At 43.9% G+C, this 15609-nt stretch overlaps 1 protein-coding gene across 9 annotated transcripts in view; it reads left to right on the top strand.

Annotated features, from left to right (window-relative positions):
* obscnb (obscurin, cytoskeletal calmodulin and titin-interacting RhoGEF b) overlaps nt 1-15609 on the top strand; it is a 104652-nt gene that overhangs the window by 83672 nt on the left and 5371 nt on the right. For 8 of the 9 annotated variants that reach the window (XM_046359688.1, XM_046359689.1, XM_046359690.1 and 5 more), the window contains 20 exons: nt 2750-3031; nt 3118-3199; nt 3802-3923; nt 4097-4294; nt 4450-4482; nt 4751-4849; nt 5051-5269; nt 5503-5670; nt 6576-6632; nt 7737-7876; nt 8044-8244; nt 8365-8441; nt 8677-8847; nt 10020-10179; nt 10324-10440; nt 11650-11814; nt 12052-12210; nt 12475-12652; nt 15210-15323; nt 15508-15609. The exon at nt 15508-15609 is cut by the window's right edge and continues 66 nt beyond it. In XM_046359688.1, coding sequence (XP_046215644.1) covers nt 2750-3031; nt 3118-3199; nt 3802-3923; nt 4097-4294; nt 4450-4482; nt 4751-4849; nt 5051-5269; nt 5503-5670; nt 6576-6632; nt 7737-7876; nt 8044-8244; nt 8365-8441; nt 8677-8847; nt 10020-10179; nt 10324-10440; nt 11650-11814; nt 12052-12210; nt 12475-12652; nt 15210-15323; nt 15508-15609 — 2844 coding nt within the window. The remainder of the gene's footprint in view (nt 1-2749; nt 3032-3117; nt 3200-3801; nt 3924-4096; nt 4295-4449; nt 4483-4750; nt 4850-5050; nt 5270-5502; nt 5671-6575; nt 6633-7736; nt 7877-8043; nt 8245-8364; nt 8442-8676; nt 8848-10019; nt 10180-10323; nt 10441-11649; nt 11815-12051; nt 12211-12474; nt 12653-15209; nt 15324-15507) is intronic. The other variant, XM_046359685.1, reaches the window with a different exon arrangement.

Here is a 15609-nt window from a genome sequence, read left to right as displayed (position 1 = left end):
GAGGCAATTGACCCCCAGAGTCATAAATATATTTATTTGTAACCAGAAACCCGTCTATAAAAATCTTACGTGAGAAGCTGACCATCAAGTCAATTGATTAAGGCATAATTCTATTGATGTCAAATGTTTTTTTTTACTTACATTGTTCAAAACCACTTTTTGTTGATATTTTGAGGAAACATGGTCGGACTGGGCAGTTTTATTTGCAGGGAGCACATCCTATGCATTAAGAACGTGTTGATTTCACCTCATTTTAGCTTCTGTGTTATCTGAGAAAATGGCCGCGTTACATTCATCCTGGCTCTCCCCTACTCTCACTGTATATACTGTATTAGATCGTTTGAAAATAATTTTGAATTAAATAGTAATTTAATGTCTATTAAATGAAATACTTTTGTAGCCCATTCCATTCTGTATGAAAAATTAACAAGTAAAATCACAAAAATACATTTGTAATTCAGGGAAGGTCACATTGATTTTGCTTCAATCAATGTATGACATTGAAGTAGTGTTTATTTTGCTTCAATAATATAATCCACGTTTCCATGTGTTTTAATTCCCCTAAAAATTGCTCATGAATGGGAGCTTTTGCTTGTTTGCTAAATGAATGTTCACATTGTCCACATCCAGCCTTTCTTCCTGCTTTTCCTTGTGTGTTCCGTGTGATTACTACAGTACTGTGTGGGATTTAAAGTAACTGTAGAGTGAAAATCTCATTTTTAAAAGTTCATAATGTTGTTAACTTGTCTTATTCTCATGTTTGTGGCCAAAGCATAACTTGGAGAAAAAAAAACACTTAGAAAAACCCACCTCAAACTTGTATCTCCAAAAGACCATTTAAAAAAGTGTTATTTTTCCACCGTAATATTATCATCCTTTTTATTTGGATGATGTAATCCTGCCTCGTTGGTTGAGCTGGCCAATCAGCTATCTACTCACATGAATATGTTTAATGAGCGGTATACTGTGCCTTCGGAAAGTATTCAGACCCCTTGACTTTTTCCACATTTCTTACGTTACAGCCTTATAAATAAATGTTTTCCTCGGCAATCTACACACAATACCCCAGAATGACAAAGCAAAACACATTTTTGCAAGTTTATATACAAATAAAACAGAAGTATTCAGACCCTTTGCCAAGAGACTCAAAATTGAGCTCCTGTGCATCCTATTTCCATTGATCATCCTTGAGGTGTTTCTACAACTTGATTGGAGTCCAGCTGTGGTAAATTCAATTGATTGGACATGATTTGGAAAGGCACACATCTGCCTATATAAGGTCCCACAGTTGACAGTGCATGTCAGAGCAAAAACCAAGCAATGAGGTCGGAGGAATTGTCCGTAGAGCACACAGCCGAGACAGGATTGTGTCGAGGCACAGATCTGGGGAAGGGTACCAAAAGCATTCTGCAGCATTGAAGGTCCCCACAAGCACAATGGCTTCCATCATTCCATCAAATGGAAGAAGTTTGGAAGCACCAAGACTCTTCCTAGAGCTGGCCGCCTGACCAAACTGAGCAATCGGGGGAAGAAGGGCCTCTGTCAGGGAGGTGGCCAAGAACCCGATGGTCACTTAGACAGAGCTTTAGAGATCCTCTGTGGAGATGGGAGAACCGTCCAGAAGGACAACCATCTCTGCAGCACTCCACCATACAGGCCTTTATGGTAGTGGCCAGAAGGAAGCCACTCCTCAGTAAAAGGCACATGACAACCCTCTTGGAGTTTGCCAAAAGGCACTTAAAGACTCTCAGACCATGAGAAACACGATTCTCTGCTCTGATGAAATCAAGATTGAACTCTTTCGCCTGAATGGAAATCCTGGCACCATCCCTACGGTGAAGCATGGTGATGGCAGCGTCATGCTGTGGGGATGTTTTTCAGCGGACTGGGAGACTAGTCAGCATCGAAGCAAAGATGAATGGAGCAAAGTACAGAGAGATCCTTGATGAAAACCTGCTCCAGAGCGCTTAGAACCTAAGACTGGGCAAAGATTCACCTTCCGACAGGCCAACAACCCTAAACACACAGCCAAGACAACATAGGAGTGGCTTCAGGACAAGTCTCTGAATGTCCTTGAGTGGCCCAGTCAGAGCCTGGACTTGAACCCAATCAAACATCTCTGGAGAGACCTGAAAATAGCTGTGCAGCAACACTCCTCATCTAACCTGACAGAGCTTGAGAGGATCTGCAGAGAATAATGGGAGAAAGTCCCTCAATACAGGTGTACCAAGCTTGTAGCGTCATACCCAAGAAGACTCGATGCTGTAATCGGTGCCTAAGGTGCTTCAACGAAGTACTGAGTAAAGGGTCTGAATACTTGTAAATGTGGTATTTTAGTTTTTGAAAAACCTGTTTTCGCTTTGTCATTATGGGGCATTGTGTGTAGATTGATGAGGGGGAAAAAACGATTTAATCAATTTAAGAATAAGGCTGTAACGTAACAAAATGTGGGAAAAGCCAAGGGGTCTGAATACTTTCCGAAGGCACTGTATGCCCAACACCATTCTGTTGTTGGGGTATGCCCACACCATTCCAACACAAAATATGCTTTTTAACATACTTAATTAAACATGTAAAAAGTATACATTTGAAAGTATGTCACTCTTATTGTAATTAATTATAGGTCATACACTATTTTATACAAATCTTGAAACACTGGACAGTTACTTTAAACTCCTGCAAAATTATGAAAACTCCTAACCTATTGTTGTGCCTAACTGATTTACCCCTGTCCCTGTCTCTCCCCCAGCGGCCCCAGTCTTCCTGACCGAACTCCAGAGCCAGGACGTGTCTGAAGGTTACCCGGTCAGCTTTGACTGCGTGGTGATCGGAAAGCCTACACCCAGCATGCGTTGGTTCAAGGACGGGAAGCTCCTGGAGGAGAATGACCACTACATGATCAACGAGGAACACGAGGGCTGCCACCAGCTCATCATCACCACCGTGCTGCCTTCTGACATGGGTGTCTACCGCTGCATGGCCGAGAACACCAGTGGCATCGCTGCCACTAAGGCTGAGCTCAGGGTTGACAGTGAGTACAGAACATATTAGATTGGTTGGTTGCTTAATTGATGGATTGATTGTGAGTCATTGTGTAATACATCTCTCTTTCCTCAGTGTCTTGCAGCTCAGACTACGATACTGCAGCTGATGCCACTGAGACGGGCTCCTATATCAGCGCCAAGGGCTACATGTCTAGGTGAATGAGAGAACCAGCGAACAAGGCCTTTGACTTCAACCTTCTTTAAAATTCAAACCTGATTCCTAATAGTACCTGAAACGTTTCACTGGTCGTGGTTACTCCTTTACCCTGTTAGGTTCTTATTTTTCAGAGTAAATAACCCACGGACACTAGAGAAGCTAAAACCAAGTATAATTCTTCCCAAAGGTTCTGTACAGCTGTAATCAGACAACCCAACACTTGTCCCATCCAGATATTTATATCCCACTTAAGACACTCCCTCTCTCCAATCCTTACAGTCTATGCACAATAGGAAGAAGGTAACCAGATACTAAACCCTGATTACTCCCTTAATGGGAACTGATCTCACCCCTCATTTGCTGACCTCAACCCTTCCTTCACCTAATCCACAGATATCCATCTGTCTTCCCTATATCAACACGTCGCTCTCCTCTCCTTCATCAAACACATTCCAAAGCCTTCTGGCTTCCTACGGAGAGCCCTTAACTTTCTCCTTTGATTCCATGCTTCGTCTCTATCATTTATTTCATATCTCAGTGTTCAAAATGTTGAACCCAACAACTGACAGACTTTACTCTCTGCCTATCTTCTCCCCTCAGGGAAACTGAAGCGTTTGAGTCTATGGCAGAGGATGAGCAGATACCACAAGTACTGGATGAGCTCCATGATGTGCACGTCAGCCCAGGCTCACCCATCGCTAAGATGCAGCTGAAAGTCAAAGGTTTGGCCTGTGGGTTTACTCTCCACCACTTCTGTATTAATCACACCAAGACCCTGCTAGACTACATTGTCTCTGCACAGGAACGTCAGAGGTCCGTTCCATAAGTCAAAATAAAGAGGAATTACTGCCCCCCAGGGTAAGTTAGTTGTTTACTTTCCGTTGATATTTCCCAGGTTTCCCCGCGCCCAGAGTGTACTGGTTCAAGGACGGTATCCCACTGCGTTCCTCAGACAGGATCCTGCTGCTGGACAAGAGAGACGTCCACAGTCTGGAGGTCCTGGAGGTGAAGAGGGAGGATGCAGGAGAGTACTCTGCCTACATCAGCAACGCTGCTGGATCAGCATACTCCTCTGCTAGGATACTGGTTCTGGGTAGGTCTACTCATGACTGAAAGGTTTATACTGAGAGGGATCCCTGTCTTCTACTTTGGATAAAGTCTTTAGTCTACATTGCGATGTGCATGTTATTTTATACACAACACAACATTCTTGTGTTTACCGAATTCACGATGACCCTCTTTCAACAGGTCCAGGAGAGCTCACACCTGTAGAAGAGCACGGTATGTAATTATCACTAAATAATACCAATTGATTAATTTATTGATTGATTCTTACGCTGCTACCTATTTCGTTTTTTTACCTTTGACATTTTAGTAATTTAGCAGACGCTCTGATCCAGAGCAACTTATTGGAGCAATTTTTCATCTAGTTCAGCTCAGGGATTCGAACCAGAGACCGTAGGGTACTGGCCCAATGCTCTTAACCGCTAGGCTACCTGCCGCCCCAATAACTTGTCACACTGATCTGCATCCATGTTTTACTTCCTAGATCCCAAGGTGCCTCTGGTGCCGCCACGGTTCCTGGAGAAGTTTAGCAACAGGAAGGTGAAACAGGGAGCCAGTGTCACCCTGTCAGTCAGAGTGGAAGGTATTGTATCCGCAACACTCTTCTCTTTTGCCAGGATAAGAATCAGGGTCATGTGTGAGATACAGTATGCGTCCATAAAGGATATGGTCATTCATCATACAAAAATTCATCCCAGTCCACAGACTACTGTTAGGAGAGACTATTCATCATACAACATGCATGTGAATACCCAAGTCCCACTGTGTTTCTCGCCTCTTCAAGGTTCTCCCATCCCCATGGTGACGTGGCTGAAAGAGGATTCTGCTGAGGACGTGTTGTGGATCAAGCCAGACACTAAGGGATATAAGGTGGCCAGGTCTGGGCGCCAACACAGCCTCATCCTCATGGATGCGGGTTCCGAGCACGCCGGCACCTACACCTGCATAGCCACCAACAGGGCCGGCCAGTCCATTTGCACCGCCCACTTTGAGGTAGAGGATGGTAAGAAACGGAAGACTATACTGTACTTGTTTGTTTGTTTGTTTGGATCCCCATTAGCTGTTACAATAGCAACAGCTAGTCTTCCTTGGGGTCCCCAATACATATTATGGGATAGGAAAACATAATGATACATGCTTTTGTAATCATTATAAAACATATAATAATGAGGTACGTGGCAGATAGCGAGTTCTAATGTGAAACATTCCTAATGTGTGATCTGCTTTCTGTCGTAGCGCCACGGCCGAAGGAAGAGACCAAAATCCCTCTGGGTATTACTATCAGCCCTCCAGTGGAGGATGCTGGCAGAAGAATGCCTTATCTAGGTGAAGTTGGAACAGAAGAGTTTCTTATGAAACTCACCTCTCAGATCACAGAGATGGTATCTGCCAAGATCAGCCAAGGTGAGTAGAAATGTGTCACGGACTGTTCCATCAAAGCTCCAAAATAGAGGACAGTGAGAACATTTTTTTATTTAAATAAATGTTCTTCCACTATTCATGTGTATTTAAGGTAAAGTAAATGCACTTTGCGATTTGATTAGAATTGATTTTGAATTGATGTGTTACCTTTAATTTGCCTCTAGTTACTTATAGAATAGGTCATTTTAAAATGAATATTTCCAATGTAATATCTGGGAAATAATGGTGGAATAGTCCTGATATTATTTGAAAAGGTTTCTGTGTGTGTGCTTTTATCGCTGGCAAAAACATTTTTATCTGTACATCTCTAGTAACACAGAGTATGTTCTTATAGTGTTTTATAGCATCATAAAAAATATATACATTGCCACTGAAGAAGTCTAAATTCAAATTGTATATATGCATTGCCTTTGTAATTTTGCAATTCTGTCATAAACATGAGTTACGTCATAACACTTCATAACAGTTTGTCATGTTATGACACGTTACTCTTATCCCACATGCAGTCCATTAGCCACAGGGCCAGCTAACAATGCCAACAATGCCACAGCTGCCCTCCTGCGTCAGTGGATATGTCAGTTCCTAATAGATCGTTGGGCAGGCTTTACGAATGAGGCTTTACGAATGAACAGCTCAAGGAAAATGTCATGCACTTTGCCTCTCGCTGCTCGCAATTTCCTTTGTGTGTCTCTATATAAGCAACGATGCCTACTTCTCTTTCCTTGCACTCACCAATGCTTGTCCTGCGTGTGTTTTGAGCAACGTGTGGATTCCTACACCCTTTCCACCCTTACGACTGTCCTGCCTTCATTTCATCACCCCACTCCATCCATCCCATCCATTAATTCACTCACGTGCTCTCATCCAATCGTTAATCTGTTATTCAGACAGCGCACAGAACCATCAAGTGCTCCAGTGGATTGAAGCATGGCCCAGAGCCTCCAGTATGTATCCACAGTACATCAAGATCTCAGTTACTCTCACTGAAAGCCATATACATTCTTTCCACAAGTTAGTCAGTGTCGCTTTTGATCTGCTTCTTGACGTTGAAGCTTATGCTCTGTTCTCTTCTCTGCAATCTGTCTTACTTACTCGGAATTGTTTCATTTAAAAGAGGAGTACTTGGCATGAAACCACAAAGGGGTTAGAAAGTGACGTCCCTCTGTTCATGCTGCGCGACAGTGAGGATATCTTGGCATCGCCTGAGGTGATGACTTGTGGAAATAATGTACTGGTATTATTCTTTGTCTAAGACGGCATTAAGTAAGATACAGTATTTCAGAGTCGAAGACAGTCACACGTGAACACATTTTGAGACAAAACGGCCAGGATTCCATTGTAAAGTGGTGGACAAAGCTGTCATCAAAACAGTTCCATCATTCTCAGTATATATGATGAATGTGTATATATATATATATATATATACGTGATCAGATATCTCTCCCTTTATGTTTTTGCGCTCCATAATATTTATTTGATGCATGAGTAGAATACGTTTGGTATTGGCTCAGCAGGTAACTGATTACCTGAGCATATGATTCAAATGGTTTTGAAATTGATACTCGGCAAAGCATATACCGTAGCTGGAATATATGCCGACACTCAGACATGTATGGCCAGTCCTTAAGACCACGCGTCTTATTTGTACAGCATCTTATGCATGCATCTGGAAAACTAACTAGTTTGTAATAGTGAAAACTATTACATCAAATGACTTGTGCAGTAGCAGCAAAACTGTTTGATGGTACTAATGTGTAGCTTAGCTAACCTTTTGGGAAATCTTAATAATTAATTGTACTGACTCAAAAATATACAGTTTTGACATTGATAATAAAATAGATAAAATATCCACCTTGTTTTCTGGGTCAAGAAAGCTACGCATTCCAGGTGGTCTGTGGGTGTTTCAGTGGCCAAATCCCCCTTTCTGTGAATTTGTGTACAGTATATAGGTCTATGTCTATACTGTGTTATGTGGAGATGTGTGTGTGTGTGTGTGTGTATTGTATGTTCTCCTGGCTGTCTCCCTCTGAACCCCCCTCCTCCCCCAGCCTCACTACGTGTCCCGGGAGGCGATAGCGACGATGAGACCAAAACACCCTCCGCCTCGCCCCATCACGGCCGCTCTCGACCCAGCTCCATTCTCGCAGACTCCTCCTCTGAGTCTGACGACCCTGATGCCAGGGGAGAGGTATGGAACCATAGAGGAGAATCCGTCATTCCAGTTCATGACTGTCATTAGAGGCCTCTCTAATGACGCTGGAATGGGTCTATTTTCCTTCAAGTTTTTTCTCTTTCTGATATTTTTGATTGGATTTGGCTATAGAATACAGATTTGATGTCCTCCTCCTTCTACAGATGTTTGACATCTATGTGGCTACGGCTGACTACAACCCCACCATCCCCAACAAAGAGACCATTTCCCTGAAGGAGGGCCAGTATGTGGAGGTTCTGGACTCGGCACATCCACTCAAATGGCTGGTCCGGACCAAACCAACCAAAACCACCCCATCCCGCCAGGGCTGGGTGTCACCTGCCTACCTGGACAAGAAACTCAAGGTTTGTTTCAAGATCGAAGTAATTGATTTAGTACCAATATTGTGCATCTACCGCTCCCCGTTTCCTATTTTTGTTAAATGTTATTATGTTCTTAATGTTATTTAAACTATTGTGGGCTAGCTGTCTGCTGATGCTGGCGATGTCCCAGAGACAGGTGGAGAAGAGGTCTCAGAAGGAGAGTACAAAAGAAGACTACTGTGAGTCTAGACCTTCTCACGCAACCTTCTATTAGTCCCAAAACTTAACCTGAGACTCGACTTTTCATGACTAAGACACTCAGTAAATGAACTCAATGAGATAACTTGTGTCAAATAAGTGCTTGTTACATTCACAGATCATGAGGATTCGGGCCTGTGTTGTGCACAAGCAAGAAACACCACCACATTCCTGGGCAAACCATAATATATCCATAATGCTCTGTCTTCCCCCCAGCCAACTGATCCAGGACATGATCAACAGCGAGGCAGAGTTTGTCAAAGAGATGGACTTCTTCACCTCCCACCACGTCAAGCAGGTGGAGAGCCCTGACGCCCCATCTGACGTCACCAGCCAGAAGGAGGCCATCTTCAGGAACATCCACGAGATCAAGGCCTTCCATAGCGAGTAAGTACAGCTGGCCTGTTTATAAACAGAAACTTTTTCTGGTTGAATTAAAAACCTCCCTGGGATAGGCGGGACACTAGCGTCCCACCTGGCCAATAGCCAGGGAAAATGCAGAGCGTCAAATTCAAATAAAATACTATAAAAATCTAACTTTCATTAAATCACACATGTAAGATACCAAATTACAGCTACACTCGTTGTGAATCCAGCCAACATGTCAGATAAGATGCTGTTATCTGATGATAGCACAACAGTAAACAATGAGAGAGTAGCATATTTCAACCATGCAGGCACGACACAAAACGCAGAAATAAAATATAAATCATGCCTTACCTTTGACGAGCTTCTTTTGTTGGCACTCCAATATGTCCCATAAACATCACAAATGGTCCTTTTGTTCGATTAATTCCATCCATATATATCCAAAATGTCCATTTATTTGGCGCGTTTGATCCAGAAAAATACTGGTTCCAACTTGACCAACGTCACTACAAAATATCTCAAAAGTTACCTGTAAATTTTGCCAAAACATTTCAAACTACTTTTGTAATACAACTTTAGGTATTTTTAAACGTAAATAATCTATAAAATTGAAGATGGGATGATCTGTGTTCAATACAGGAAGACAACAAACTCAAGCATGCTTTCTGGTCTTGCGCAACTATCAAACAGAACACATGACGTGACACTTGTTCAAGATGGCTGTACTTCTTCATTACACAAAGGAATAACCTCAACCAATTTCTAAAGACATCCAGTGGAAGTGGTAGAAACTGCAAACAAGTCTCTTAGAAATCTGGTTTCCCAATGAAAACTTATTGAATAGACAGTGACCTCAAAAAATCTGAATGGTTTGTCCTCAGGGTTTTGCCTGATACATAAGTTCTGTTATACTCACAGACATGATTCAAACAGTTTTAGAAACTTCATAGTGTTTTCCATCCAAATCTACCAATTATATGCATATCTTATATTCTGGGGATGAGTAGCAGGAACTTGAATTTGTGCACGCTTTTTATCCAAAAGTGGAAATCCTGCCCCTTATCCCGAAAAAGATTTAATAAACCCTTTATAATACCTGTATAGAAATAATTATATTGTATTGATGTTTTACCATTATCTACTACCATTATGCTGCTAAATAAATTGACCCCATAATGTGTGTTGTGCAGGTTCATGTTCCCTAAGTTGCGTGAGTGTGACACTGATGACGACGTGGCCATGCGCTTCCTGAGGAGCGGGGAGGGCTTTGAGAAATACCTCCAGTACCTCGTAGGCCAGCAAAAGGCAGAGGCCGCTATCAGTGACAAGACCGTACACCACTTCTTCAAGGCAAGTGAACCCTTCACAAATACTGTTAACACAAATGGTCATAAATGTGTTTGTGTTGTCATCTTTGTTAATATAATGGCTTGCTGATGTAAGGCTAGTAATGGCCACATTTCTAAACCTTTGCTGTCTGTGTCTTTGTCACAGAAGTACACAGACAAACAGCAGGCCAGTGCCGACCCTGCTGAAGGGCCTGTATTGAGCATTAATGCCTACCTACAGAAACCCCTGGACAGAATCCAGAAGTACAAGGCCTCGCTCAAGGTGAGCGATCACCCTTTAATGCTGTAAATAGGGAATTAGGTATTTCTTTATTGTTTGATTTTCACAGATATTTACTTTACGTACAAGAAGATGCACTGTGATATGGTAAGAGACATGGCATAGGCCAGACAACATCAAACATACACATTCATGAAAAAACAAAACAAGAATGACAGCTTATTAAGGATTAGCCCCTTTTTTTCAATTTTTGCCTAAAATAATAGACTCAAATCTAACTGCCTGTAGTCCAGGCCCTGAAGCAAGGTTATGCATATTATTGGTACCATTTGAAAGGAATTACTTTGAAGTTTATGGAAATGTAAAAGGAATGCAGTAGAATATAGCACAATAGATCTGGTAAAATATAATACAAAGAAGAAAACAACTGTTCTTTTGTATTTTTTTGTACCATCACCTTTGAAATGCAAGAGAAAAGTAATAATGTATTATTCCAGCCCAAGTGCAATTTAGATTTTGGCCACTAGATGGCAGCAGTGTATCCAGTGAACCTTTGCATTTCTGTTCAAAATGTTGTATCAAGACTGCCTAAATGTACCTAATTTGTTTATTCATAACTTTTCATGTTCGAAATTGTGCACTCTCCTCAAACAATAGCATGGTATTATTTCATTGTAATAGCTACTGTAAATTGGACAATGCAGTTACATTAACAAGAATTTAAGTTTTCTGCCAATATCAGAAATGTCTATGTCCTGGGAAATGTTCTTGTTACTTACAACCTCATGCTAATCGCATCAGCCTACGTTAGCTCAACCGTCCTGTGGAAGGGAAACCGATCCCGAAGAAGTTAATTAAAGAATCTTACCCCTCCCTTCCACTAACCCTAACCCTACATTACATAGCCCGTCCCTCCTATACTCAATGTTTACACATCCCCTTAATGTCCAAGGTCCCTGAGGGTCGCACATAATGTTATTGTACAACCCTAGTGTTTCAATGTCAATTATTGTTTTACACAGTTAGTGATATTTAATGTATCACATTTCACTATTGCCCGTTCCCGAATGAGTGAATCTATCCCTATTCTTTGTTCTTACCACACGTGCACAATTCCACACAGTATGAATGAATGCACCAGAGCTGGGATTACCATGTTTTTATAATAGGAAAATGTACTCATTAGAACCTGGTTGGAATATTACTGCTATTATTCATCCTAAATCGTTGGGCCCATTCCTGTGACTGTAGGAGCTGATCAGGAACAAGGCCCGGAACGGCCAGAACTGCTGCCTGCTGGAGGAGGCCTATGCCATGGTTTCATCACTGCCTCAGCGTTCAGAGAACACACACCACGTCTCCATGATAGAGAACTACCCTGCCACTCTGGATGTATTGGGGGAGCCCATCAGACAGGTGACTCATCTGGAAATAATGTCACGAGTGTCCTATTGAGGTCAGAATACCTCTTTTACAAGAGAAACGTGACCAAAAAGGACAGCCCCAGTTAAACCATAGACTGAATGATGCCCACTTTGGGAATTGGAGTCTTTGGCTAAGGACTTACGTATTAGAGCTACTGTATCAGTTGGGGCCTAAATAGTCTAATTTGGCTTGAGTTGATATGTGATGTGATGTTGTGTTTTGTGACAGGGACCCTTCATGATGTGGGAGGGTGCACCTGGGGTAAGGTCCTCCTCCAGAGGCCACCGTCGACACGCGTTCCTCTTCAAAAACTATGTCGTCATCTGCAAATCCAAGAGAGACTCCAACACAGACACCCAGGGCTACGTCTTTAAGAACATGATGAAGGTAAGATTCTGTTTATTGTTCTTTCTGTTATACTTCAGATCTCTCAGCATGGCCATCCACTGAAGCAAGGCACTACCGAAATACCATCAAATTCCAATCAGGTATTCAGGGTTGACACAGTAAAAGATTCTTGCTGGTGGAGAGAATATATCGTCGTTGTCACTCTTCCTATGACATAGAAAGGATTTACAAACAGATAAATAAAGTCAATAATTCGTCTCGAGGATGACTACTGCTTATCTGTCTGTCTGTCTTCCTCTCTAGCTGAACAACATAGACGTGAATGAGACAGTGGAGGGTGACGACCGGGCCTTTGAGATTTGGCACGAGCGCGAGGACTCTGTCAGGAAGTACACGCTTCAGGCTCGCACCGTCATCATCAAGAACTCCTGGCTGCGAGACCTCAGGGACCTGCAGCAGCGCTATACCATGCCCGGCTGGAGTGAGTCTGACACACACATTCACTCAGATCCACCCGACACACACACATTCACTCAGATCCACCTGACACACACACATTCACACATTCACTCAGATCTACCCGACACACACACATTCACTCAGATCTACCCGACACACACACATTCACTCAGATCTACCCGACACACACACATTCACTCAGATCTACCCGACACACACACATTCACTCAGATCTACATTTAAGTCATTTAGCAGACGCTCTTATCCAGAGCGACTTACAAATTGGTGCATTCACCTTATGACATCCAGTGGAACAACCACTTTACAATAGTGCATCTAAATATTTTAAGGGGGGAGGGGGGAAGGATTACTTTATCCTATCCTAGGTATTCCTTAAAGAGGTGGGGTTTCAGGTGTCTCCGGAAGGTGGTGATTGACTCCGCTGTCCTGGCGTCATGAGGGAGTTTGTTCCACCATTGGGGAGCCAGAGCAGCGAACAGTTTTGACTGAGCTGAGCGGGAACTGTACTTCCTCAGTGGTAGGGAGGCGAGCAGGCCAGAGGTGGATGAACGCAGTGCCCTTATTTGGGTGTAGGGCCTGATCAGAGCCTGGAGGTACTGAGGTGCCGTTCCCCTCACAGCTCCGTAGGCAAGCACCATGGTCTTGTAGCGGATGCGAGCTTCAACTGGAAGCCAGTGGAGAGAGCGGAGGAGCGGGGTGACGTGAGAGAACTTGGGAAGGTTGAACACTAGTCGGGCTGCGGCGTTCTGGATGAGTTGTAGGGGTTTAATGGCACAGGCAGGGAGCCCAGCCAACAGCGAGTTGCAGTAATCCAGACGGGAGATGACAAGTGCCTGGATTAGGACCTGCGCCGCTTCCTGTGTGAGGCAGGGTCGTACTCTGCGGATGTTGTAGAGCATGAACCTACAGGAACGGGCCACCGCCTTGATGTTAGTTGAGAACGACAGTTTGTTGTCCAGGATCACGCCAAGGTTCTTAGCGCTCTGGGAGGAGGACACAATGGAGTTGTCAACCGTGATGGCGAGATCATGGAACGGGCAGTCCTTCCCCGGGAGGAAGAGCAGCTCCGTCTTGCCGAAGTTCAGCATGAGGTGGTGATCCGTCATCCACACTGATATGTCTGCCAGACATGCAGAGATGCGATTTGCCACCTGGTCATCAGAAGGGGGAAAGGAGAAGATTAATTGTGTGTCGTCTGCATAGCAATGATAGGAGAGACCATGTGAGGTTATGACAGAGCCAAGTGACTTGGTGTATAGCGAGAATAGGAGAGGGCCTAGAACAGAGCCCTGGGGGACACCAGTGGTGAGAGCGCGTGGTGAGGAGACAGATTCTCGCCACGCCACCTGGTAGGAGCGACCTGTCAGGTAGGACGCAATCCAAGCGTGGGCCGCGCCGGAGATGCCCAACTCGGAGAGGGTGGAGAGGAGGATCTGATGGTTCACAGTATCGAAGGCAGCCGATAGGTCTAGAAGGATGAGAGCAGAGGAGAGAGAGTTAGCTTTAGCGGTGCGGAGCGCCTCCGTGATACAGAGAAGAGCAGTCTCAGTTGAATGACTAGTCTTGAAACCTGACTGATTTGGATCAAGAAGGTCATTCTGAGAGAGATAGCGGGAGAGCTGACCAAGGACGGCACGTTCAAGAGTTTTGGAGAGAAAAGAAAGAAGGGATACTGGTCTGTAGTTGTTGACATCGGAGGGATCGAGTGTAGGTTTTTTCAGAAGGGGTGCAACTCTCGCTCTCTTGAAGACGGAAGGGACGTAGCCAGCGGTCAGGGATAAGTTGATGAGCGAGGTGAGGTAAGGGAGAAGGTCTCCGGAAATGGTCTGGAGAAGAGAGGAGGGGATAGGGTCGAGCGGGCAGGTTGTTGGGCCGGCGGCCGTCACAAGACGCGAGATTTCATCTGGAGAGAGAGGGGAGAAAGAGGTCAGAGCACAGGGTAGGGCAGTGTGAGCAGAACCAGCGGTGTTGTTTGACTTAGCAAACGAGGATCGGATGTCGTCGATCTTCTTTTCAAAATGGTTGACGAAGTCATCTGCAGAGAGGGAGGAGGGGGGGGGAGGAGGATTCAGGAGGGAGGAGAATGTGGCAAAGAGCTTCCTAGCTTCCTTCCTTCTACCCGACACACACACATTCACTCAGATCAGTGTAGCCATGTTATTTTTTACTTGTTATTTTTATTTGTTATTCACTGTCACTATTTGTATTTTTTGTTAAAAAAATTGATCTTCCTGTTAGTCTACGAAGCATGTTACGAATAGCATTTGATTTGAGATCCACCCGACACACACAGCACATGCGCACACACACATTCAGACAGATCCACCCGACACACACAGCACATGCGCACACACACATTCAGACAGATCCACCCGACACTCACAGTAGACACACAGAGAGGCATAGTTTGACGACAGAGCACATTGTGATCTAACCTTTACCATCGAACAACTATATTTTAAAATTGCATACCATTATTTGACCGGTCATTGAATAAAATGTGTCATCCCTCCACTCAGGTTAGATTGATGTGTAAATTCATGCCTCTACCTGTCCAGGTATGCCTGACTTTGATGAGCTTCTGGCTGACTGCACAGTGGAGCTGGGACAGACAGTGAAACTGGCCTGCAAGGTTACTGGAGTACCCAAACCTGTGGTCACCTGGTACAAGGGTAAGAGACGCACCAGCGAGACCACTGTGCATACGCAATAGGTGTGTGTGTGGAGTTTTAGAATATCAATGAACTATATACAGTAACATACATGACACGTTTGTTTTTCTCCACATACTGTGGTCACACTGCATGAATGTAGAAACATCTCATGTGTTCACACTGTTTCCTTCTCTGATGACAGATGGGCATGCGGTGGAGGCCGACCCTCACCACATCATCATCGAGGACCCTGACGGTTCCTGCACCCTGATCCTGGACAACATGACAGCGGATGACTCTGGAC

The sequence above is a fragment of the Oncorhynchus gorbuscha genome, linkage group LG08 (assembly GCF_021184085.1).
Source record: "Oncorhynchus gorbuscha isolate QuinsamMale2020 ecotype Even-year linkage group LG08, OgorEven_v1.0, whole genome shotgun sequence".
NCBI classification, from domain to species: domain Eukaryota; kingdom Metazoa; phylum Chordata; class Actinopteri; order Salmoniformes; family Salmonidae; genus Oncorhynchus; species Oncorhynchus gorbuscha.
The sequence above is the reverse complement of the archived record's forward strand: the minus strand, read 5'-3'. Positions and strand labels throughout refer to the sequence as shown.